The 24,572-nt window shown below is 45.2% G+C and overlaps 1 protein-coding gene across 1 annotated transcript in view; it reads right to left on the reverse strand.

The window, feature by feature from the left end:
* ZDHHC20 (zDHHC palmitoyltransferase 20) overlaps positions 1-23,248 on the reverse strand; it is a 195,384-nt gene extending 172,136 nt beyond the window's left edge. The window contains exon 1 of the mRNA XM_078657089.1: positions 22,934-23,248. Coding sequence (XP_078513215.1) covers positions 22,934-23,219 — 286 coding nt within the window. The 5' untranslated portion in view covers positions 23,220-23,248. The remainder of the gene's footprint in view (positions 1-22,933) is intronic.
* Positions 23,249-24,572: the final 1,324 nt, after the last annotated feature.

The following is a 24,572-nucleotide window of genomic DNA, read 5'->3' on the forward strand; positions in this document are numbered from 1 at the left end:
CCGTGGACATTTTGGGCTCAGGACCCTGCCGCGTCGGGAATTGAACCCTGGTCCCGGGCCAGACCTCTGCATCAGGGTCTGCCGCTCTAATCAGTGAGCCACACTCCCAAAAATATGGGTGGAGTGGGCGGAGCTTCAAGTTCCTACCAGAATATAGTATGCCTTGCAGAGCAGTGGATGCGCTGCCCATGCTCGACTTAAAAAGGAGAAACAGAAAGACAAACATTGCCATGTTGAAGCAGAAGGCTTAAACTAGCCATTATAATCCATGAGCCACTGCGCTTCTTCAATGGAGCTCCCACCATTCCAATGTTCTAATGTAGCCTTATAGCCCACAGCCGACAACTATACCGAATGTTAAAGTCCCTGAACCAGAGTTACAGGCCCAAGCAGCATATAACAAGGGAAAGGGCCTTCAACAATTGGTGAAGCCCAAGGCAAAAGGCTATAAGGCTATTAGAACATTCCACCCACTAAGGGTAAAGTGTTCTAAATTAAAACGGGAGAAGCATGAAGACAAACATTGGAATGTTGGCGCTCTGGGCTTTACCAGCCAATAAGCCCGGAGCTATTCGACTGTCTCACTGAAACGCTCAACAGTCCAATGTTCAGATAAACACTGAAATAGAACTTCAGTGACGCAGGATAAACCAAATAGACATATAGAGATACTATCTTAAAAAGCAAGTAGATTGCCCTACAAGGTACTTACCTACCCAGTATAAAGAGCAAATATTTTTTTTACAGAAAGTGTAAACAATTTAAACCTAATGAAAGGGAGGGCTCAAAACTGCCACCTAAAGTTGTGACTAAGGAGAGAGGGTGGGTAAGGCAACTTTCCAAGACATCGAAGGACAGAGCACAAAAGCTGGCTGGAGGCAAAGAACAACAGAAGCAGCATGCTTAGGGAAGATGGGCTCTGATGGCCTTGAAGAGCGATATGAGGACTATAGCTGGGGGAGGCTGGAGTACAAAAAGGCGAGCAGAACATCGAAGGGAGTGGGGAGAAGAACCTGGGCGTCAGAAAGCAACACAGAATGTAGTGGAGAGAAATGTACAAGGAAGACAGCTGTTAAATGTATGCTCTCCAATAGAATGCTTAACCCAAAATAAAAAATGTAAAAAAAAGTGCTTGCAGTGGAAAACACAGAAGCCAGTTAATCAAAATAAATGGTAAAGACGCTGAGCTCCACGGGAGGGACAAACAAGATTGACAAGCTGGGGCACGAATATTGAGAAAATTAGTGTTAGGAAAACCAACCAATGGGCGTGCTCCAAACCCCTGTATGTTCTTGGTAACAGTGCTTTAAATGGGCTGGTACTCACCGGTACCGAGTACCTGCACTTCCTATTTTAATCCCTTCAAGTACCGGCACTTCTCCTCCCGCCAAGGAGAGTACCGGTACTATAGTCTGATGCATTGATTGCTCATTGCTAATTCTGCGGAGGCAGGGTGGCGCCTGCCTCTGATATTCTGACATCCAAAGTGCCCCTGAAGCCCTGTGCTGAGCCGCTGCAGAATCAAAACCTTTCATCAGCAGCTCAGTTGCATCTTTGACTTGTAGGTGTTGATAATTTCACCTTCACGCTGAGCTTGACAGAGCAGTGTCCATACCATTCAGACACTGCTCTGTCAATCACATTTACACTTTGATGTGCATTGTGCGCACCCTGGAATCCAGGTGACCCACTGAGAGCGGCAATTAAGAAGCCACGGGAGGTGAGGAGGTAAAAGGGTCCTTTAGCCTGTGAACCTTTTGTGTGAGTGTGTGACTGGATTGATAGTGTTTAACGGCGTGTGTGTGCCTTCAGGTGTAAGGGAAAGAGGGAGATATAGAATCTGGGTATTCCAAGCTGTTTTAAAGAATGTGTGCAGACTGCTTTGTACATGAATGTGTGCTCAGGCCTTTGTGAGTGTGTCTGCCCACAAGAATGTGAGTACTAAGCACAACGCAAATAAATAATAATCAGAGCCACTGTAATTATGCATCAGGTTTGATTCATTTATGCAGCAAGAAAAGGCAAGTTATGCTGCGTAATGCAGAATAGTTCCTGATTATATTACGTCATTATTTTGTAATTTGTTTACTTGTTAACACTGTCTGGGCATAGGTTGCACCTCAGCCCCGCCCCTAGCCCCGCCTACTAGCCACACCCCTAACACAATTTGGTGAGTACATGCACTTATTTTTTTCCATTTAAAGCACTGCTTGGTAAGCCTAAAATATGTCTTGCAACAAACAACACAAGCGCTGTTTAGGAAGCTGCATTATTCTTTAAAAACAATAGGAAAAAAAGTATGAAGAATAAAGAAATAAAAGGGAACCTATAGAAGGACAAAGTGGAAAGTTAACAACGTGCCCACCCGCCTTGGTACTGAAGCATACTCACTTTTACGCAGATGTGCACGTAATCAAGCAAAATGTGTCACTCCTAGAGCGCTATATGGCTGAATTTGGCTGATGCACTGCCATAAGCTACATGCATTCATGGATGAAAGCAGATTGTGAATAACAATCAAACAGACCAATGCCAGAACAGTGATAACCAAAAGCCAGTCTATGTATGTCTGTATGAAGGTTTACTACCTCCGACGTTCACGCCGGCGTCTAGAGCACCCCCAGCCGAGAGGGCCATATCCCGCAGAGTGAATCAACATCAACCGATCTACCACCCGCAATTAGGATCTTTCTGGCCCGAGGTCAAGTGATATTCTTTACATATCAGATTCAATATCCGAACGTAGCATCCTCCTGATCCCTGGTTAAGCCTATTGCTATAAATAATTCAGATTAAATACTCGACCATAGCAACCTCCAGATCTCCGGTTACGCCTACAGCTCTACATAATTCAGAACCAACCATCAAGGTCTATTTTAAGCGATCTACATAAGTGGTCCTCCCTAACTACTCTCGGGCGTATAACCACACTTAGGAAGGTGGATTCCCAGTTACACCTTACTCCAAGAATGCTGCATATAAACATAATCGAATATTAGGAACAGCATGGGGATATCCAGCTCGGACGCACGATCAAATCACATTTTTGCTCCCATATTTCCCCACACCGCCATACATTGTAAAAGACGGGACACCTGATGAAGGCTCTCGAACCGAAACGCGTGTAGTGTGTGTTACCCTACCGCCTTGCCCTCATCATCATCTTAGTTTGATATTCACTCGTGTGTGCCATAGATATTTTTTATGTATTATCCTTTTTTGAAATAATATGAAATGGTATGAATGTACAAATCCTATAATATGAAATGTGATAAATGTAAAAATCTTATATAGAGTAAGAAAAAGGTGAAAAAATCCCCCCAAAAAAATTGTTTTTCGTATATACAAACAAAAGAACAAAAAAAAATATTTTCAGAAATAATAATTTAAATATCAAATCCATTCTAGGTGTTGAGTCTATATGTAATGGGTTTTTAAATAAGGTATCTTTGAGAGTAAAATATTACTAGCAATAGACCTTTTTCAAAGAATGTCTGTATGAAGGAATGAATTATTTTAATTATATTACAAACCCTGGCAGAATACTAAACCTGCCAGACCTTCTAAAAAGTGTCTACCAAGGATTATCCGAGTACAAATCTACTCACAGGGTTAGTCAAAGGTTCTAATCAACACCAAAGTACTTGTCTACTACTATGGTGGTCTGAGATTCCCAGTAACAAAATATCTGCCTACCAGCTTTAAGAAAACGTAATGACAATTCGTCAACACACCACTTGGCTTAAGAAAGTGGTTTTCACAATAAATAAGTCAGACATACTGCCTTAGTCGTGGCTTTTTAAAATAAGCATATCAGGCCTATAGCCTTAATCAATGTATTGTCGCCATAACCAAATCAGTCCTCCTGTGTGGAGTATACGCTGCCACTCAAGTCGAAAAAGTGCAATGCATGCAATATTCTTCCGCGAAAGATCATAACTTCTGCCAAATAAAAATCTGTACACGGGGGAATAAATTCTGAGCCACTCTCTCAGTGTTGGTTCTTAAAGTTCCTTTTCAGTGGCTCACAATAGGTCGGAGGGAAGGGGGGGGGACAGAAACTGTAAGGAGGAAAGAATTAGGGTAAAACCAAATAACAAAAAACAGAGTGAAAGGACAGGAGAAAGGAAAGAAGAAAGTGAAAGATGGAGGGAATGATTGAAGGAAATGTTCAAGTAACTACTGGAGGGTGAATGAATGGACAGGTGAAGGCAAAAAAGTTCCAAGAGTCGATGGGTGAACTGATGATGCAAGGGGGAAAGAAACCGTTCTAGGAAGGTCTCTAGGTTCTATCGCACCTCGCCGCAGTTAGAGGTGGGTTTTAGAGTAAAGAGGTGTTTTAATTTTCTGGCTACTCGCTTGCAACTGCGCACATGCAATTCAAACTATTATTAGGACATGAGTGTGACCATCCGAAATGATCTGATGGTTTTAACTTGGAATATTAATAAGCATTGACAAGAGATTGTGTAGCACGCTTTACAACGTCAAACCAATGCACTGTATGTGATGCTGCAGCCACCAACTACAAAAAACGGAAAACATCAGGCAACAAAAACTCCTTTCCCATGGACTGCATGCAAAGTGCCCTCGTCAAGAGTAAAAACATGGCAAGAAAATAAAAACAAGCCACTTCCCGTTTAGCAGTGGAGCAATGTCTTAACTCCGAGGCCCATGATTCATTTGTTTGCACAGAAAGGTAACCGCCATGAAAACAAAGCTACTTCCTATGGGAGGGAGGAAGGCAGGTTATCAGGGCATCCGAGAAGCCACCAGCGACACTGCAGCGGCGGTATAACCAACACAAGGGCTGCCGCCTGACATCCTCTTAAAACCTAATCCTTTTTTCCGCTCCGCTGTTAGGGTTTTACCAGAGCGTCCTTCATCCGCTGCGCACAGGCAGCGCGGAGAACACTTGTACACGCCGCCACTGCTCGTCGACAGCACACAGACTTAAGGAACTATATTCATATGAGCATAAAAGGCGTGAACATACAGCCGGATTTCTAGGCTTCACTTCAACAGATAAAACAAGCAAGCCTATATAATATCATGGGCCTAAGTTACCCCTTTCAAAACATCCTGGGTGCCATCCACCTACACTTCCTCAGTACATACGTTACCAATTTTTCCATATTATGCCCACTAGTGTGTTGAGAAATCAGGCGACACTTCAGTGCTTCCTACTACACACCCAACATCTGTCAAAGTCATAGATCTCCAAGACGGTCCAATCCGCTTACTTCACCAGCTACTTTTGTCACACCATCTTCCATGTTACCAGCATTAACAATCTCAAGTACAACATTCTTAAGAAAGGCCTTCTTGGAATTATTTAAACAGAACTTAATAATTCTGCGATACAGCACAGGTCTGAAATTGGACAGTGTATCAATTAATACGTTGAGTCCAACCACACCACATCCAGTACTGGATCACTGGTTGAAAGCAAATTCACAAACATATGACATAAACCATGTCTTCATTTTAACAGCAGATCCAGGGGTGTGTGTGCCACTACTACCTACCTGGATGGTACTCACAGATGAGAAAGCAAAAGCATATAATGTACGTTCATGACGTAACAGAAGAGCCCAAGTCGGCTGCTTACACCAGTAGATGAAGTTAGATGCCTAAACAAAACAGTTCAAGGGTAGGTTCTTAAATAGTTGCAGCCACATTAATATTTCAGGATTTTTTCTACACATAAAAAGCATTTCTACTTGAGACAGGGATACTATACTGTTGCTAGTTGTATTTGAGAATCAGAGAGAATAATTTATTTTCTCTGAGTCTCCAGTGGAAAGTGCTTGTATACGGGGGGGGGGGTCGCCAACATTTCTGTAACAAGAGTTACTCATGTTCAACGAAAATCAGACTGAGTGTCATGTGTTCAGTGCATGTCCCATTGTAGTTGTCCCTATTTTGGCCTAATTGTGCACGATATAGCCACATTTGCTTTGCACACATTACTATATAAAACATGCTTATTGTTGTGCCACAATGTATTTTCACACAGAACTTGCAGTCGTTTTCGCGTTTTGTTCTTTCATGGGATTAGTCTGAACACTGCAGACAAGGTCAAACAGCAATGTCCCTTGTTATTTTGTTCTGGTCAGGCACTAGCACCTAGACACAACACATGAGTGCAGCTGTTTCTGAGCCTATGAGCCTGGTCATATAGGTATGCACAGTAATGTAACATACAAAGAGAGAGAGAGAGACTTTGAGAGAAGTTCACAGCTGTACCTGCAACGTAGAACGTTCACCTGAGTTTCCTAAGGTAGGTGGTCAGATACAAATCCCAGACATCTTTGCTTTTTATCATTCTGCTTTTGTAGCTGGGGAGGGAGGTTAGGCTAATCGGTCTTATAATATGGCAGGGCTTTTCATAACATATGGTTTATTGACTATGATGACTGTACTTTCGGTCCCCTTTTGTTTTATAATTGTGGCACGAATTCTGAATTCTAGAGCACGCTAGTTTAATAAACATTTCAAACTTCCTTTGTGTCTCTGATATATCTTATTGTGGACGAGTACGAGTGTGAGAGAGGAAGGGGGTGTCTTGTTACAGCGATCCCCGAGAGGGTCGGAAGTGTTGTGTTCCGGAGTGTCAATTCACTTGTCTCTCTGTATATGGTTAAAAGGGCAAGTGAGACACTATAACTAGCTTGACTCAGGCTCATGGTTACTAAGGTGGTATGGTGATTTGGTCCATTCCCACTAACGTTCTGTGGTCCCAAGCATAGTTCTGCCCCTGCATCATGAGTTACTAATATTATTAGTGTGGTAAAAGTGACCAAGTCATACTAGGTTATGTTAGAGGCCACCCATGCACGATTACCAGCAGTGGCCACCTCAGTGCATCAGGCAAGGTTGACAGCAGCAATGTGAAAATGGCCTCTATTGGGTTAATACACAATAGCCATGGATGCACTGCCCCAGGCACCATTCTTATAATTTTAGTAATAAGTCTCATGTGCCTCATGATTTATCATTCTAATATAAATAAGCTTTAAATATATTTGGAAATTCAGACAGAGCTTATGGGTTCTGAAATCAAGCACACGTTTCAACTTCAGTAGGCTGGGGTGCACACAGGTGAGCTACTTCTAGGTAGCTGGAAAGCATCCAGTAGCAGACGAGCTACATTTTAGCGAAGCCCAACATAGATACGCTAAACTACTGCTACACTGCCTATTTCAACGTAAGGAACTCATTTAATGAGTTACAGAGATTGAGAAATGTAAAAGTAACTGAGGCTTTCCTTCTCGCAGCAGTGAATAGTTCCATAGAGAGCTTGGGCATGAAGTTAAATATTCTCACATTAAAGCAACAAAACAAAATACCAAACGTGGAGTCACTAATTATAAGTAATGGGTGTACTAATATAGACATTTTTAAGTACTGCTAGAAAAGAGCATTGATACATCATCAAGGTGCTTCTTCTCTTCTACTTAATATCAAAAGCCATCAATTTTCTTCTAGTGCCACCCCTGCTCTCCCACATCCAAACTCTCCCAAAATCGGTTGCAGTGCCATGAAAGCGTGCCTATCTATTCAAGGGTGCCCCCGCACAATGAAATTGAACCTCTGCAGTACAGCCATTCGCTACTCCACATGATATTGTACAGAAGGTACCAGCATTAAAGAATTACACGATTAGAAACTCCAGTAAAAAGAGCTAAAATCAAAATAACAAGTACTTCATTAGCATGCAAACATAAGTGTTTAAATCGCATGTTTTGAAACAAACATTCTTGTATAACTGATGTGTATTTATCAGCTGAGGGTGGGCGGGGTACACGATAGTGTGGTTTGGGAAGACTGTTGCTATAGGGAGTGTTGTGAATGGGGTGCTTTGAGAAGAGCCTTATGGGAGTTGTAGTTATGCAGTAGGTTGGCGGTACAGGATTGGTCGACCTGGGGGGAGGAGTCATGGGTCTGTATTTAAACAGTTAAACAGTAGGAATGAGGGAAAGACTGTTTGGCGCGAGGAGTGAAACAGTTTATGATGTTATTCGAATGAAGGTATGGACGCATGTCTATGGAGATTTGGTATTTCGGGACGGGTCACTTGACAGATAAGAGTAACATCGGGGTGTGGATAGGTGTTTAGGCAAAGATTGGAAGGTATAGGACTGGGATTGCAGGTTCCGCGGGGCACATTTGTTTGATGGCGCTTAGAAGCGCGTTTAGAGGGAAAACGTCAGTCTTCAGTAAAACATGGTAGAAATTGTTTGCTGCAAAGTTTCAATGGTGTAGATGTATTCTAATGTCAATGTTTTAAACTTTTAGTGAACCCCTGAAGAAGGGCTACTAAATGTCAGGAATGCATTGGGTTAAAAAGATCCACTATCGAGGATGGTTTATGTATTGTCATGCGTCAGAGAAAGGCCCGGATCAGCATATCTGTTGCAGAAGAAACTTTAATATACATAAAGTGCCCTACATGTGACAGGATTAAAAGATGAAGAGCATGTGAGAAAGGAGTACTTGGAATACATTTTCATGAAACATGGACAAAAGTTATGAAGTATTGAGTGGTATGTGCCGTGCGTCTGGTGAAGTGTAATGTTGCTCCAGTTTCTGAGGAGTTATATTGCATATGGTATTTTGGCAGACCACGTTACCGGGCTGCATGCCGAAGGATTGGAATCGGATAAATTGATAAAAAGAGTGAAAACAGGTGTGAACTTGGGCTTCCCTTTAGATTTACTACTCAAAATAAAGTCACAGAATGAGAACATTTTTTGTAAGCGTCTCTGAGAAATGCAATATTTGCTAATAATGGAAAGAAGTCCATGAAGAAGCAGACTTGGGTAAAAATTATGTGAAAAGGAACAGTTCCACTGGCACGTAAAAGGAGTCATATATATCATATATATCAAAATACTTTATTCGGTAAAAGAAAAATACCATAAAAGAAGTGGAGAAGTGTGGCTCACTGGTTAGAGGAGGCAGACCTGGAAGCAGAGGTCAGCCCGGGACCAGGGTTCAATTCCCGGCTCGGCGGGGTCTTGAGTCCTAAAATGTCCATGGACTCGACAATTCTCGCTCCGGTGCCTACTCGATTCACGGGTTCACACTCTGCGACTCTGGGCAATAGCTTGCTTAATCTCCACAACGGCCCCTCGCGGCGGGATGCCTGGCTTTCACCTTGCGGATACCCTGCCGGGGTTATCTCACAGGGGAATACCAGGACGGGTTCCCTAAGCAAGCGCTTAGAAACCGCTCGGTGATTTGCGCTATATAAATTCCTGTACATTTACATTTACATTTACATAAGTGCGCAAATAAAATACATCATGATAAAACAGGCCACATACCAAGTGAGAAAGATACATGCTCAATCCATCCATAAATAAAAACTCCTTGACATATAAAATTCATGTTTAGGGCCAATAAGGAACTAGCCTCACCAACTATGAGAGTTCAGATAGAATACATCATGATATGGAAAAAGTGCATGTCAATTCATCAGCCTGAAATAAATGCATGTACAATCCCTCCTTGATCATTTCAGGGCCTTTAACAGACTAGCGCTTGATGCCATGTTTATTCACCTAGTACCTCTTGTGTTTCTAAGTCTGACAGCTGCTCTTAAAAAGTTTACAGTGCAGAACAAGGTTAATGCGCCTGTAACAGCTTTAAAAAACAACAAGACCACCTTCGCGTGTTTAAATCTAGCATTCTTTAAAATACTTTTTAAAAACAAGCTCCTAGGATATGAATAAAAAGAACATAATAAAACAAAGTGAAAGGTATCCTGAGGACCGGTGGTCGCAGTCGCACGGACCCTTCAGCTCTATGGATGAAGTATATCCTACCGGATCAGCTAATAAGTGGTGTAGAAGATTAAACCTGAAGTGTGTCATTAAAAATCTGTTGTGGGCATTATGAAAATAGGATAAATAAGGCTCAATACCCAGACATGATTTAGTCAGGAGATGTGCTCTAACTGATGGCTTGACCAGCTCCCTATCTTCCCTAAGTGATATAACATATTTCTGGTACTGGTCTTTCACCAAGGCCTTATCCTGGAGTAAAATTTTTGAGGGCTTATTAAAAAGGTCTGCACATCATATGCCAACTAGAGTCTCCTTTATGTACTCAAGCTAGGGGATGTGCATTCCCCAGTCATGGGCAAGACAGTCTATTATGATCTGCTTACTAAATGAGGCCTCTGGGTTTGTCCAATTTTTAAACCAATAGGTTAGGGATTTGACTTCCAACCTGTCTCTGAAATAACAAACACCCAGTTCTTCGTGAATAAGATGTGACGGTGTACTTTGGGGCACTTTGAGTAGACGCCGAAGTTACTTGTTTTCTTCGGTTTGTAAGTGCTGCATGTCAGTAAAATCCCATACCTCACTTCCATAGAGAATTTTGGCACAACACATAGAACTATATAGTCTCAGAATTTGCTACGGGGACAAATGACCCAGCCTTCGTGCAAAATTCATGATTGACCCGGTGCAACTCGCTAGTGTGCGACATTTCTGTTCCAATAGGGCTTTAAAATTAAGGCATGTGTCAAATAAAATCCCCAAATATGAGAACAAGTGCACCTTTTCCAGACCATGAGAACCAATCGAATAATCATATTTTTTGTTTGGTTTTTCCCCACTACCATAACGTATGACTTGGATTGATTGGGGGACAAGTCTAAATTCTCCATAAAGGAGACAAAGCCATCTATCAATCCCTGTAGCCCTTTGGGGGTGCGTGCTAGGAGAACTGCGTCGTCCGCGTAAAGCAGGATGGGGATCCTTCTTGAGCCAATCCGCGGTGTATCAACCTTTAGGGCACCAAGTACCTGATCCAGACTGTTTATGTAGAGAGTGAACAAAAATGGGGCCAGGATACGGCCCTGTCTCACCCCACTTGAACACGGGAAAGAGTCAGTGGTGCTTCCTTCCTGGTTATATCTAACTGAGGCAGTAGTATTCTGATGCAGGACTCTTAGAATATTAATGAGTCATGGGTCCGCGCCAAGGTCGCCCATGAACGCCGATAATTTCCTATGATTAACTCGATCAAAAGCCGCCGTCAAGTCCATGAAAGCCAAGTACACAGTTAAAAGGAGTCATGGCAATGTGAAAAGGAACAGTTGAAATAGTCACATTTGTAGTTTATAATAGGTTTACTAGATTTCCAGAAACACAAAACAGATCAGGCCACAGATATAGGAGAACTACAATAAGGCAGATAGTTGGACATAGGACTACAATGACAGAGTTCATTGACACAGTGTAGGGTTCAAGTAACATGGAGTTTGGCAGACACGGCGGTTGTATACTCTTCACTTTTAAACCAATTGTAGAAAGGGAAACAGTTTCTTCCAGAAAGCGACTTCAGAGCTGCTGTTCAAGACTTCATACTGTTGCATCTGGATAGTGGTAATGCCGTACTTCATGGCCTCCCAGACTTCACACTAGCACACATTACGTGCATCCTACATGCCACAACATGCGTCATCCAGGACCTGAAGAAATATGATCACATCTTAAAAACCCAGCTGCATCGTTTACAAAGCAATCATAACCAGCATCCCTGCATATCTTGCAGATAAGCTCAACTTCTCAGCATACCACACAAACATAAGGTAATGGGAGGAATGCTTGCAATTTGTCTAACCACTGACAATCTCTCGGCTTAGCATCCCAACCCCTTTTTAATTTGCCCTCCTTACCACCTCAGTTTGGACCAAGCTATACGCAAATCAGTCTTGACCCTGCTCCTTATCGGAACAGTCTAGTCCGAACTGCCAGGGCAGTGCTTCACTGAACCAGAACACGAGCAACCCAAGATTGATTTTGCCCTGATTAGGGCTCAGTCAGGTATAGCTTGGGTCCAGTGGCACAGTGAGAAAGGGACCCATGTCTGGGCATACCCTTGCCATTTAGGGTGTTACATCAAACACAGGGCAAAACCAATCTTGCCTTGCTTTTTTCCGGTTCAAGGAAGACCTCGTCTAGCAGTTCATACAGGGTCAAGACTTATTTGCATATGGATTGTCCAAACTGAGGTGGGATGGTGAGCAAAAGTGCTATGGGTTAGAATGCTATCCCAAGAAATTGCCATTGGTTAGACAAATTGCAGGCATTTCTCCCATCACCTTTTCTGTGTTTGATGTACCGCCTTAAGTGGCAAAGGTATGCCCAGACTGAGTGTGCCACTGGAACCAAGTTACACCCAACTGAAGAGCCCCAATCAGGGCAAAAACAGTCTTGGGTTTTTGTGTTTTGGTTCAAGGGGGCCTTAGCCTGGCAGTTCGGGCTGGACTATTCCCATAAAGAGCAGGGGTTAAGACTCATTTGCATATGGATTTGCCCAAAATGAGGTGGCATGGAGAGCAAAGGAACAATGGGGTTAGATAGCTACCTGAGCAATTGCCGGTGGTTAAAGAAACCGCAAGCATTCCTTCCATCACCTATTGTATGTTTGGATATCAGCATATCTTCAGCTAAGACCTATCAGACTGAGAAGTGTAAAGTGTAAAAAAGAAATAAGGCAGCAGGCCTTTTCAGTCTATGTACCCAGGATCTAGGACAACATCCTCATATTCATCAGGACAGCATCCATGCTGCTCCAATTTAGGAAAGGAGTTGCAGATGCATCTCTTTAGCAAACACCACATCACAATGCATTAACAGTCCACAAACAAGGCACATTCCATTATTCATACACTTTATGCTTGTCTTTGACCGTGAACAATACAAATGGCACATACATAAATACCTACTTGTATTCCTGTTAATCCCATTATAAAACAAAGGGACAGCGAAAACGCACAGACCCATTTTGTGCAATTAAACAATGCAACACGTGGTTTGTAGCTCACAAAACAAAAGCGTGTTAGCAATGCTGACATAAAATGGCACTTGCCAGTCATTTTACCTATTATCCGAGTTGTCTAAGCTCAGCTGCTTGCCTTTTGATCTCAGAAAGGTGGGAGAACCTCAATAGAGAGATACCTGCATTTCGTCTATGTCTAAGCAGTATCACAAGAGTCGACAGAGAAAGTGTAAACATCAGCAACATTTAAATGTAGTCCTGATAGGTTTCGTTTTCCCATGCCCCGCCCACTGCTTACATTATGCTTATGAGTTAGCAGAATGTGTCTAACTACTGATATATTCATTCATGCATTTACGTTTATATGCTCCTATTAGTTATCCATTCATGCGTGCGACATTATTTCAGTGTTCTTAGCTTAGCCTGTGTGCCACCATTTTGATGCATTTCCCTATTCTTGCGAGCTGCACTTGCTCATTCCCCCTCCCGTAGGAATAGGAATATTCCACATGTCAGCAGTTTTTGCTTCTCGGCCCACTGTGACTGAAACTACCAGCGAAACTCCTTATCACTCTGTTCTCATGTGCTGGAGATGCTCAAGCCTGGCTCCGTGTCCTAGGGGGCTGATAGGGGAATGTTGCAATCCCAGGTGCAGATGCCTACTGTATGAGACCATTGTTCACCATCTCAGGGGTTCAGTACTTTTCCACAAATGGGCGTGTCTTACTATGCTTTTCGCATTATAATGTGTTACTGTAATGAAGGGAGTCAGTCCTTCTCGGCACACTCTTAGGGGTGAGGTCGATATAGGGCCCTCTCATATGGGAGTTTGTGGCCTAATAAATATATTTTGTTATTCTTCTCCACTGTCCGGCTGACTTATTATTAGGTAACTATAGGTGAGTGTGGTAAGTCACTCAGGTGGATTTGAGCCACGCTTATCAGATGGCGCCCGAACAGGAAATCCGCGATTAGGACCTTTCTCACCCATAAGGGGGTAGCAGAAGGCCGGGGCCCTCTGGTCGGCACGGTGGGCCCGGGTACCCATTTGATGCCGAGCTTGGTTCTCGCAGCGCTGCCCCGCCCTGCTGATCGGAAGAGGTTCCGGTCCATGATCCTACGCCGGAGTCCAGAAGGCGGAACTTTGGAGCTGATCGTGTTGGTCCAGGCAGCCGGAGGTGGAGAACGGTAGAAGTTGGTACCGCGCATAGAAGGTGAGTGGTCCGACTGTTGTTTGGAAGAGCCGGAGTGCTCCGAGGGACCGGTGCGTCTCTGGTGATTGGAGGAGCCGGCGTGCTCCTGGGGCTAGTGTGCTCCGGGGAACTCAGAGTGCAAATGGCGCTCTGACAGACTTAGCGGAGATTGGGTGAACGTTGTTTTGTGGTCATCCGACTGGATAATACTGTAGGCGGCAGGTGGCTTGCCACGGAGGGATCTCGGGGCTCACCCGGACACCTAGGGTGGTGGTTTACGGAGAAGAGCGCCGAGTCTTGCGTGGTGTAGCGCATGCAGATTTGTAGTGTTGCCCAGGAGACGGATGTGTTCCTCAGTCTCGGGATAGCGGGTGTGCGCTGTTCGGTCTGCGGTAGGGTCCAGGTTCCCCAGGACTTGGTCGACGGGCCTTGTCCCATTTTGCTAACACGTGTTTTGGTACGGATTTCATGTAACGTGCATTGAAGTTGTGAGTGTGATTTACTGGTAAGCGAGTAAGTGTGTCGGTGTGAATGTGTATGTTAGTGTGTGATTGTGAGAGAGCAAGATGCCGTGTTTCAGTAAATTGCGGTGTTTGGGGTGCTGTGGTGAGGTCTCAGACGTTAGACTGGCCGAGAGTCAACCTGCACCAACGGAGGGCTCTCCAAATTTTGAAATGTACGTTAAGCACGGTTTACCCCCGATTTTGTTTTCTACTCTGTGGCATAAATATACCAAAGATAATGTGGATTTGCAGTGGCCTTTGCTTGGTTCTTTTGATGGTGCAAAATTAGATTATTTACAAGACAGATTGTTCGCTAGGCGCAGCCGCCAGAGCATGTTCGATTCTTTGCGAATGTGGCAAAAGGAGGTACGAGAGCGGCAGATGAGGGAGGAGAAGGTGACTCAGAAGAGAGCGGCGCAGACTATGGCGCAGAAGGCTAGAGAACACACTAAAAAAGAGAATGAGCTGCGTATTGAGCGCGCAGATAGACGTTTTAGGTTGTTGGATAATAAGAGTTATGTGGTGAGAGAAGATGAACAGGATGAAATGGGGGACATTTTGAACGCCCGACCCCCTCCCCCATATGCCCCGCAGTCTGTGTATCCCATGTTGGTGGATTCCACCTCCTCGGCCGCGGTTTCAGTTCCTCAAATGGGTGCCCCTCCTTTGTCCGGTGCACCTGCTTCCTCCGTGGCTGAACGACCATCCCCTTCTGTCACTACGCCCCTGCTCTCCTTTTCCGCGGCAAGCCCAATTGTACCCGCTGTGCTCTCCCCGGCATCTGAGCTCTCCCCGGTATTCTCTACTGATTTTGCCATTCCCGCTGTTTCAGCCAGTGCTACCCCTCAGAGCGCGCTACTGACTCCCACTAGAGGAGCGGGAGGCGGACTGTTTACTCAGGTACGGAAGTTACTTACACGTTCGGCTGTTGGGTTGGATGAGAAGACAATGGTAGCCAACCAAGCCAGCCAATGGGCCAGAAATAATATTTATTCATTGGAAGACATTTGGTCTACCATGAAAGACTACGAGCCTCTGATGCAGCAGCATGCTTTGTGGCACATGTCGACGACATCGATAGCGTTGTGGGAACAGGGGTATGGTGGGGAAGCGCCAGCGATTCTCCGGGATATCAAGAATAATGCCTATAGAGCCAACACTGGAATAAGGGATGTGTTCCGTAGTTTGAGGTTCCTGTTAGAATATAGAAATGAGTTACCAGAGGCGGGGGAGCCCCATTACCCTGGGGTACACCCGATGCGGGAAGTGCATCCTATATTCCACCCTGAGATAAGAGACCCTACGACACAGGTTGTGACCCGAGCTCGTATCGACGCTCATTTTCAGGAACAGTGGGTGTATAGGCCCTGGAAAAGGAGCGAGGTATTGGCTTTGAAGGCTCAGTTGCCTGACTCGAGAAAGAATCCGACGGCTTATTATAAGGAACTAACAGAGGCAGCTTCCTCGACGGTCATGACTTTAGCAGATATTGAATTATTTTTCGGATTATTGGTTCCTGTGGACGTGTGGAGACAGGTGAAGGGTTCAGATCATAGAGAGGAGCTGGGCGGTACTTGGGAAGAATTTACGGATTGGGATAAGGAGAGAAAGCCAGGTGAGAAGCCGAAGGCGGAGATATTAGCGCTGCCAGGACGCATAATAAAATACATGCACTCGCTCATCCCGCCAAAGAAAGTAGACTGGGATAAGTTGACGGCATGTAGACAGAAAAAGGACGAGGCTGTTTCAGATTTATTTACACGTTTTGAGGAAACGTTCATGGATTTTAGCGGGCAAGATATATCTCAGGATGGCGGGTTGCGACTCTTTGTTAACAGGTTCGTAACAAATCTGTTGCCAGAGATATCAACTCGATTGAAAGCGTCCGAGAGTACGTGGACGACATCCACTCCCTCTGGGATCCTGAGCATGGCCCAGTATTACGAGCATAGGGAAAATGAAAATAAAGACAGGCAAGAAAAGAAGGCGAAGGATTTGAAGACAAAGGTGTTATTGCAGCAAGTGGCGCAGGGACGGGGACGTGGAGCCCCGCCCATGGCGGTTGGTCGAGGAGGAGGTAGCTACGGACGGGGAGAGAAAAGAGAGCGCTTGGGTCAGAACCAGAGCGCCAACTGCAAACAGGAGGGGCACTGGTGGAGAGACTGTCCACTGTTCCGGTCCACTGTTGGACAGGGTAGGGGACGCGGACGGGGAGACGCGAATAAAGATAATAGACAGTCTGGAGAAGGCAGGAGACCAGGTGGGAATCACTTCGACGGAGGCAGGGATAGACAGCACTTTCAAAAGGAGGGTGACGATGATGGAGATCGGCAGTACTATAACGATGCTTATGCTATGGATGACATGACTGGTTTTTCCTATAACTAGGACAGCGTAGGGCAGAGCGAGGGACCGGTTTCTGTGGATGTTGATCAACGTGGGCCTTATGTAACGGCAGACTTGTCGGGATCCCCTCAGAAATTTTTAGTGGATACAGGTGCTACGAAAAGTTCTGTGGCACATGCCCAGGTCCCCGGGGCGGCTCTGTCTGGCAAGACTAACATTTCTGTGGGATTCTCCGGTACCCCAGTGGTTAGCCCCGTATCTAAGCCTCTTGCACTCACGATTGGCCCTTTCACTGTTGACTCTCCTTTTCTTTTAACATCGAATTGTGGTGAGAATTTATTGGGTTTGGACCTGTTGAAAAGACTGAATGCTACAATTTACTGTTCTCCAGACGGTGTGTACCTCACGTTGGGTCCTTCTGTCACGCGTGTGCAGCAGTGTTTCTCGAAAGATGAGCCCCTCCCGGTTGAATTGGAGGGTGTTCCTGGGAGTCTGTGGGCCAGCAGCGACACTGATGTGGGGAAGATGGACATTGACCCAGTGTCCATAAAAGTTAAGATGGGAGCGAAGTTGCCTCGGATACCCCAGTATAAAATATCTAGGGACGGGGAGAGGGCTCTGCTGCAAATAATACAGGACTTGATCCGGTCTGGGGTGGTAGAAGAAACAAATTCTAACAGTTGCAATAGCCCCATTCTTCCGATACTTAAGAGACCCTCAGGTGATGCAGGCGAGGGTACACCTGATGTCTATCGTTTTGTGATTGATTTGCGCCACATTAACAAGGTGGTCGAACCTCAGTATCCGGTGGTCTCCGATATCACCACTATTTTGACCATGATACCTTCTACAGCTAAGTATTTTTCTGTACTGGACCTTAAGAATGCTTTCTTTAGTATACCTGTGCATCCAGATAGCAGATATCTCTTCGGATTCTCATTGGCTGGCCGCAGTTTTAGATTTTGTAGAATTCCTCAAGGTTATACGGAAAGTCCCAGTATTTACAGTCAAGCTCTGAAAGCACAGTTGGATGATTTGGAGCTCCCACAGGGGAATGTCTTGTTGCAGTATGTCGATGATATTCTCATTGCCTCAGATACAGAAGATGGATGCCGTGAGTCTACTGTTAAATTGTTGCATCATTTGGCCTGTAAGGGACACAAGGTGTCTCTTCCTAAATTCCATACTGTCGACAGGAGGTTACCTACCTCGGTCATCTCCTATCGAATGAGGGGAGACAGCTGACGCTGGAGCGCATCAAGGCGATAACTAACATGGCTGTACCTAACACGCAGCGAGAGGTGCGCGCATTTTTGGGCATAACATCGTACTGTCGCCAGTGGATACCTAATTATGCTTTACTAACAAAACCCCTTCTGTATCTGACTACTAAAGAAGTGCGCGAACCCCTACCTTGGACTCCAGCATGCCAAGAAGCGTTTGAGTCATTAAAAACTGCTTTATGTTCTGCACCTGTCTTGGGAACACCAGATTACCAGAAGCCCTTTGTACTTTACGTACACGAGGCGGAAGGTTGCGCGCTGTCTGTCCTAACTCAGAGTTTTGGCGGGAAACAGAGACCTTGTGCTTACTTCTCTGCTATGCTTGAAAACGTGGCAAGAGCACTGCCGAGCTGTCTAAGGGCTACAGTGGCTGCTGCGGTCTCGATAAGACAATCGGCAGGGCTCGTACTGGGCTCACCCCTCACAGTAATGGTACCACATGCCGTGGACATTTTGCTAAACAGGACACAGACGCAGCATTTAACTAGTGCTCGTCTAACGGGTTATGAGATGACATTATTTGCCCCACATGTAACGATAAAAAGATGTGCCACCCTGAACCCAGCCACGTTGTTACCTCTCCCTTCAGATGAAAAAGACGATGAGGTCCATGATTGCTTGTTTCGGACAGAAGAGGAAACAAAAGGAAGAGTAGATTTGACGGATAAGCCCCTAGATGATCCTGATGGGGAGCTGTATGTTGATGGGTCCTGTTTTAAACTAGCAGATGGTACCACAACGGCAGCATACGCAGTCACGACTTTGAAAACAGTGGTAGAGACTTCTAGAGTCCCGTACAATTCAGCTCAGGCTGCAGAGATAATAGCATTGATGCGAGCGTGTGAATTAAGTGAAGGATTGGAGGTGAACATTTATACGGACAGCCAATACTCCTTTGGCGTGGCTCATAGTTATGGGAGGCTGTGGGCAGAGAGGGGATTTTTGACATCACACGGACAGAAAATTCAAAATGGACCATTGATATTACGACTGTTGACAGCTTTGACACTTCCCAAACGATTGGCCGTGATTAAGTGTAGTGCACACAAGGTAGTGGTGGATGATGTAGGACGAGGGAATGCATTCGCAGACCAGACGGCTAAAGAAAGTGCTAGGACAAAACTTCCGCGAATGTTCGTGGCAGGACCAGCTAGGTGGGTACCAGACGTTAACATGTTTGAAGACACTGTACAGAGTGTGCGGAACATACAAGAGAAAGCAACTGAGGAAGAGTTGAAACAATGGAAGGATGGAGGGGGGCGGTTGGACTCGAATGAGTGTTGGACGGATGTGTCAGACAAACGACGATGGTTGCTCCCGAATGCATATGTTCTCCCAGTAGTGACGATGGCACATGGACCAGCTCATATAAGTACCAAGGGAATATGTAAATTATTAGATCCGGTGTGGAGTAATAAGAACATTTACAGGGTGGCGACACATTTGGTACAGCAGTGTATGGTTTGCTTACGACATAATCCTGGGAAGGGAACACCCGTCCCTGTAGGCAATTTCGCACCTCCATCCTACCCTTTCGAAGTGATCCAGATGGATTACATTGAAATGGAGAGGGTGAACAACCTAAAATATGTCCTTGTGGTGGTATGCTCATTCAGTAGGTGGGTGGAGGCTTTTCCAACGAAGGACTGTACAGCCATATCGACAGCTAAGATGTTGATCAAAGAGTACTTCAGTAGGTTCGGTTTACCCAGGGTGATCTGGAGCGATAACGGAACGTCCTTCAATGCTGAACTGATGAAACAGATCTGTAAGGGCTTACAAATCTCTCAAAAATTCCACGCAGCCCAACATCCACAGGCGGCGGGTTTGGTTGAAAGATTCAATGGTACCTTGAAGTTAAAGATGGCCAAGATACAGGAGAGTACGGGGCTGCGTTGGCCAGATGCACTTCCCCTTGCCTTGCTTTCCACAAGAGTAACAGTGAATTCTAAGACAGGAGTTTCCCCCCATGAGGTTATATTTGGCAGGCCCGCCAATGTGTGGGGTTGTCCCTAGACCCAAATGTTTCTCAGAGATTGAATATCCTTTGTTGACAGATTATTTGTATGCTTTGACTAAAGATCTTCGTTCTATTCATCAGCAGGTAGCAGACACACTGAAGCCGTTGCCTGAGGGGCCGGGGCACGACATCCACCCAGGGGACTGGGTCGTGGTGAAGAAATACCAGCGGAAGTCCTGTCTGGAGCCTAGATGGTCCGAACCAAAGCTGGTGCTCCTCACTTCGAGTGGAGGGCCGGAAGGCGTGGACACACGCCTCCCATGTAAAAAAGGTTCCTCTACCTCTACCTTATGATGCGTGGATCCGAGGTGGCGTAGCAGATCACGAGACCGAGCGTATGCCCAGATATATTCCCTTCTCTGATGCTTTACTGATAGAGGGGGAGCACAACGAGAACGCGCGGAAGCCAGCCCTGAGTACAAGTAGCGAGGCTTCTTTTGGTCACAGTGCTCAAACGACAGAAGCCACCTCTTTTCAAAGTGATCCCCCAATTCTGTTCTCAGACCCCGAAGTGCGAGGGAGCACTCGCTATAACTTGCGGCCCAGGAAAGAGGCGAAAGAACTGAGCCCTGGAAGAAGGGCTGAGATAGGGATTAGGAGTGGACTATATTCAACAGGTTAGCCTAGTAATAGGGATGGACTGCTGAAGGAGCCCTGGTGCACTTCTGAGACACTGCTGAACGGGACACTAGAATTGTGCGTGGGCCCAAGTTCAGTGCTCCTGAGTTGCTGCAGTTGTGTGACTCCGTCGAGGGATTAGGGTTGCGAGGTTGAAAGCCTACCTATGAGGCTTTAACGGACATAGGGAGAAGAGCCCTTCTAAAAGGGTGAAGCACCCCTCGGGCCGGTTTGGAGTGTCTGAACTTTTAGTAGTGCCCCTAGTCTTTTGAACTTTTAGGATATCCCTTGCTCCGCTCCCTAGGCGACATGTATCCTTTTGGCCGTCCTATCCCAGAGGAGGAACAGCCTTTTGCTGCTCCTCGCAGACCAGAACCAGATTCACCATGGCGTGCCCTATCACGAAAAGGAAAAATTGTGGTTATTGTGGTGCTCATTATTATATTCTTGATAATGCTTGGAATACTGTTCTTTCTGGATGAAGCTTACCCCGTCCACAAACTGGTTCCTACTCCCTCTCCCTTGCCAGAGCATAATAGGATTACTGTTGATTATGGTGAACAATGCATGAGGAAAGGCTGAGACCATTGTTCACCATCTCAGGGGTTCAGTACTTTTCCACAAATGGGCGTGTCTTACTATGCTTTTCGCATTATAATGTGTTACTGTAATGAAGGGAGTCAGTCCTTCTCGGCACACTCTTAGGGGTGAGGTCGATATAGGGCCCTCTCATATGGGAGTTTGTGGCCTAATAAATATATTTTGTTATTCTTCTCCACTGTCCGGCTGAAGTATTATTAGGTAACTATAGGTGAGTGTGGTAAGTCACTCAGGTGGATTTGAGCCACGCTTATCAGTCCTTATGCTCACTGGACACTGTCTCTGCAAACTGGGACCTGTATTTTATTAAGGAAAGCTGTCGAGATGCTGGGAAAAGATGTACAAAAACCAAAAATCAACAGCTCTATATTTTATTTTGAAACTATGCATGTTTTAGACTGTCCATGAACGATATGTCCATATTTGGCTGCAGCAGTTACCACCACATCAGTGCTTAATTTGTATAGGAAAAAGTGCTGGGTTCGAAGTTTTGCTCAGAAGATCGTTGTCAGCACTTCTGAATGTCAGTGTGTTGAATACAAAGGCTGCATAGTCTTGATTCCACCTCTAGCCTCTTTTAATCTCCAACCAAACTCTCCCTGCAACTTTCTCACTCCTACAAGTTCCTGCTTTCTATTTCTATCAAATTTTTTCCTTCGTTCTCTTCTACCTTCTTTACCCTTTGTATAGTTTTCACAATGCAGAATATGTGGACACCTAAAGACATATTCATATGTTAACAAAAATAAGTTTGATGGTTAAATACAAATATATAACAATATTAGACACTAATCTACTAGGTTCAAGATGCAAATAAAAGCAAGTGGAAATCATCAAATACCAGCTTAGTATGATTTCAAGATACCCTCATTCCAGCAAATGGATCAAGAACAGACAATTTCAGCTATCAAACGAGAATTAGTAGCAGGAAGTGTAAATAATACACCAGTTATCCTCCAGATGTGAGTGGAGGTCAAAATATGACAAAAAACTCGCAAAAAGAGACAAGCAAGAACACATTTCAGCAGGAGTTGCAAATTAGATATTTTGACTTAAAAATAAAAAACTGTTCACGAGTAGGTCAATATCTTAGATTAAAGAATACACAGCACAAACAGTGACTTTGTTGACAAAAAAGGAACAATCAAATGAAGGATCAGAAGTAAAAAAATATATAAAAACAGTGCAGTGGCACACATGGAATGGGAGTTTTAAAAAAACGAAATCATGAGGCACACATTAAAGGGTCGCATGCAAGACTTTCTATGGGGTACAAATAGCGCACTGTGTCAGAAGTCAAGATGCTACTCTTGTGCGCATACAATAACGTCTCACCAATGGTCCGAGCTTTTGATCTGCCCCGCTTTACAGGTTATTTAGACCCTTAGTGAAGTCAGCAAACAAACTGAGCTGCTGTTGAGAATGCGGCGCCCCCTGGCGAGTGGTTATAGTTAGGCAGACCCCGGCTGGTCATATTGACCGAGTTCTGCCCAGCATCCCCTTCCACCCTTCCCTTCCCCGGGTCCTAGGGATTAGGCGGCACGTCCTGCGAAGGGCGATACTTACATATGCAAAGCTCCAGCACGTAAGCATAATAAGACCAGCACACCACCAGCGCGATGAAGACCACCGGAACCCAGCCCAGCACCCGCTGGCAGCACTTGAGGACGTGCGAGGGCGCCATCTTGGCTCCGGTGCGGGGAGCGATCAGGGCGGGGCAGCTGTGGGCTCGACGGCTGTCATCTGCCTGAGGAGGCGTGGGTGAATAGAATCTGTGTGACGTCAGCACGTAGCTCGGATGCCACACCAGACCAGGAAAGGGCTGGGTGCGCGAGTTAGAGAGCGAAGGCATTGCTAGGTACCGGCGGTTACTATGTTGAAACATAGAGTGACTCGGTAAGCAACTCAAATGACTTCTGAGCTTGTGTTGTCCCTTTTATAGGTATGCGTTTGTCAGCGTATACGTCAGAGCGCTACTATTTACACTTTTGATGCGTTGGTTTATATTATTACAAATCTGGTACTGTTTGCTCACACGTTACATCTACGTTCACCAAATATATATATCAGCGATGCCAACCAAAGCATTTATAATGGTAGGACCAGTGTAATAAGTCCTGTACAGAAGTCAATCATACCTTTCAAAGTTATGTTAACAAAAAAGGTGTGTATTTTCAGAATCTTTATTCTTTTTATTTTGAATTTTCAGGTTTCAACAAACTTTTTTATTTTGAGAGGGAGACTAGTGACATTTCTCAAGAGAAATGTAATACTTAATGGTACCGTTTGCTCACACGTTACATCTACGTTCATGTAGTATTGGGGTTTCATCTCTCAATCAATCAATCATTTGTAAAGCGCACTACATACCCGCAAGTGTCTCAAGGCGCTGGGGAGGGGGGGCGCTACTGATCGAACAGCCAGGTCTTGAGTATCCTCCTGAAGGTCAGCAGGTCTTGGGTCTCTCGTAGGCTCAGTGGGAGGGGGTTCCATGTCTTGGCGGCGAGGTGGGAGAAGGATCTCCCACCGGTGGTGGTTCTTCAGATGCGCGGCACGGTGGCGAGTGAGAGGTCGGCGGAGCGTAGCTGGCGGTTGGGGATGTAGAAGGAGAGCCGTCTGTTGAGGTAGGCTGGGCCAGTCTTTTGTAGTGTCTTGTGTGCGTGGGTGAGGAGCTTGAAGGATATCCTCTTGTTGACGGGGAGCCAGTGCAGGTTTCTCAGGTAGGAGGTGATGTGGCCGTGGCGTGGTACGTCGAGGATCAGTTGTGCTGGGGGGTTTTGGATGCGTTGTAGTCGTTTGATGAGCTTGGTCGGGGCTCCCGCATAGAGGGCGTTTCCGTAGTCGTAGTCTCTATGTGTTTACATGTAATTCCTTGTTTAGAATTGTTCTGCTTCTATGGAATTAAGAACCAGAACAATTAGAGTTTGCCTTGTATTTATTGCTTTGCTATGGAATGTTGTATCAGATGCTTGGTGCTGGTGATTACTCTGCTTGCCTGGGCCATGCTCTGGGTTGCCGGAATAAAGTAGTAAGGTTTCTATTCAACTGGTTTCCTCGTTGTTACTTCAAGAATTTGGTGACGAGTTGGCAACCTCGTGAAGCCACAGTTTGGCAAAATTTGGATTTTTTTTCTCATTCTGCTGTGTGGCCTTTATGTTATGTTATGTTATGTTATATATTTATTTCTGTAGCGCACCGCTACTCC

The sequence above is a fragment of the Lissotriton helveticus genome, chromosome 8, assembly GCF_964261635.1.
Source record: "Lissotriton helveticus chromosome 8, aLisHel1.1, whole genome shotgun sequence".
NCBI lineage: Eukaryota > Metazoa > Chordata > Amphibia > Caudata > Salamandridae > Lissotriton > Lissotriton helveticus.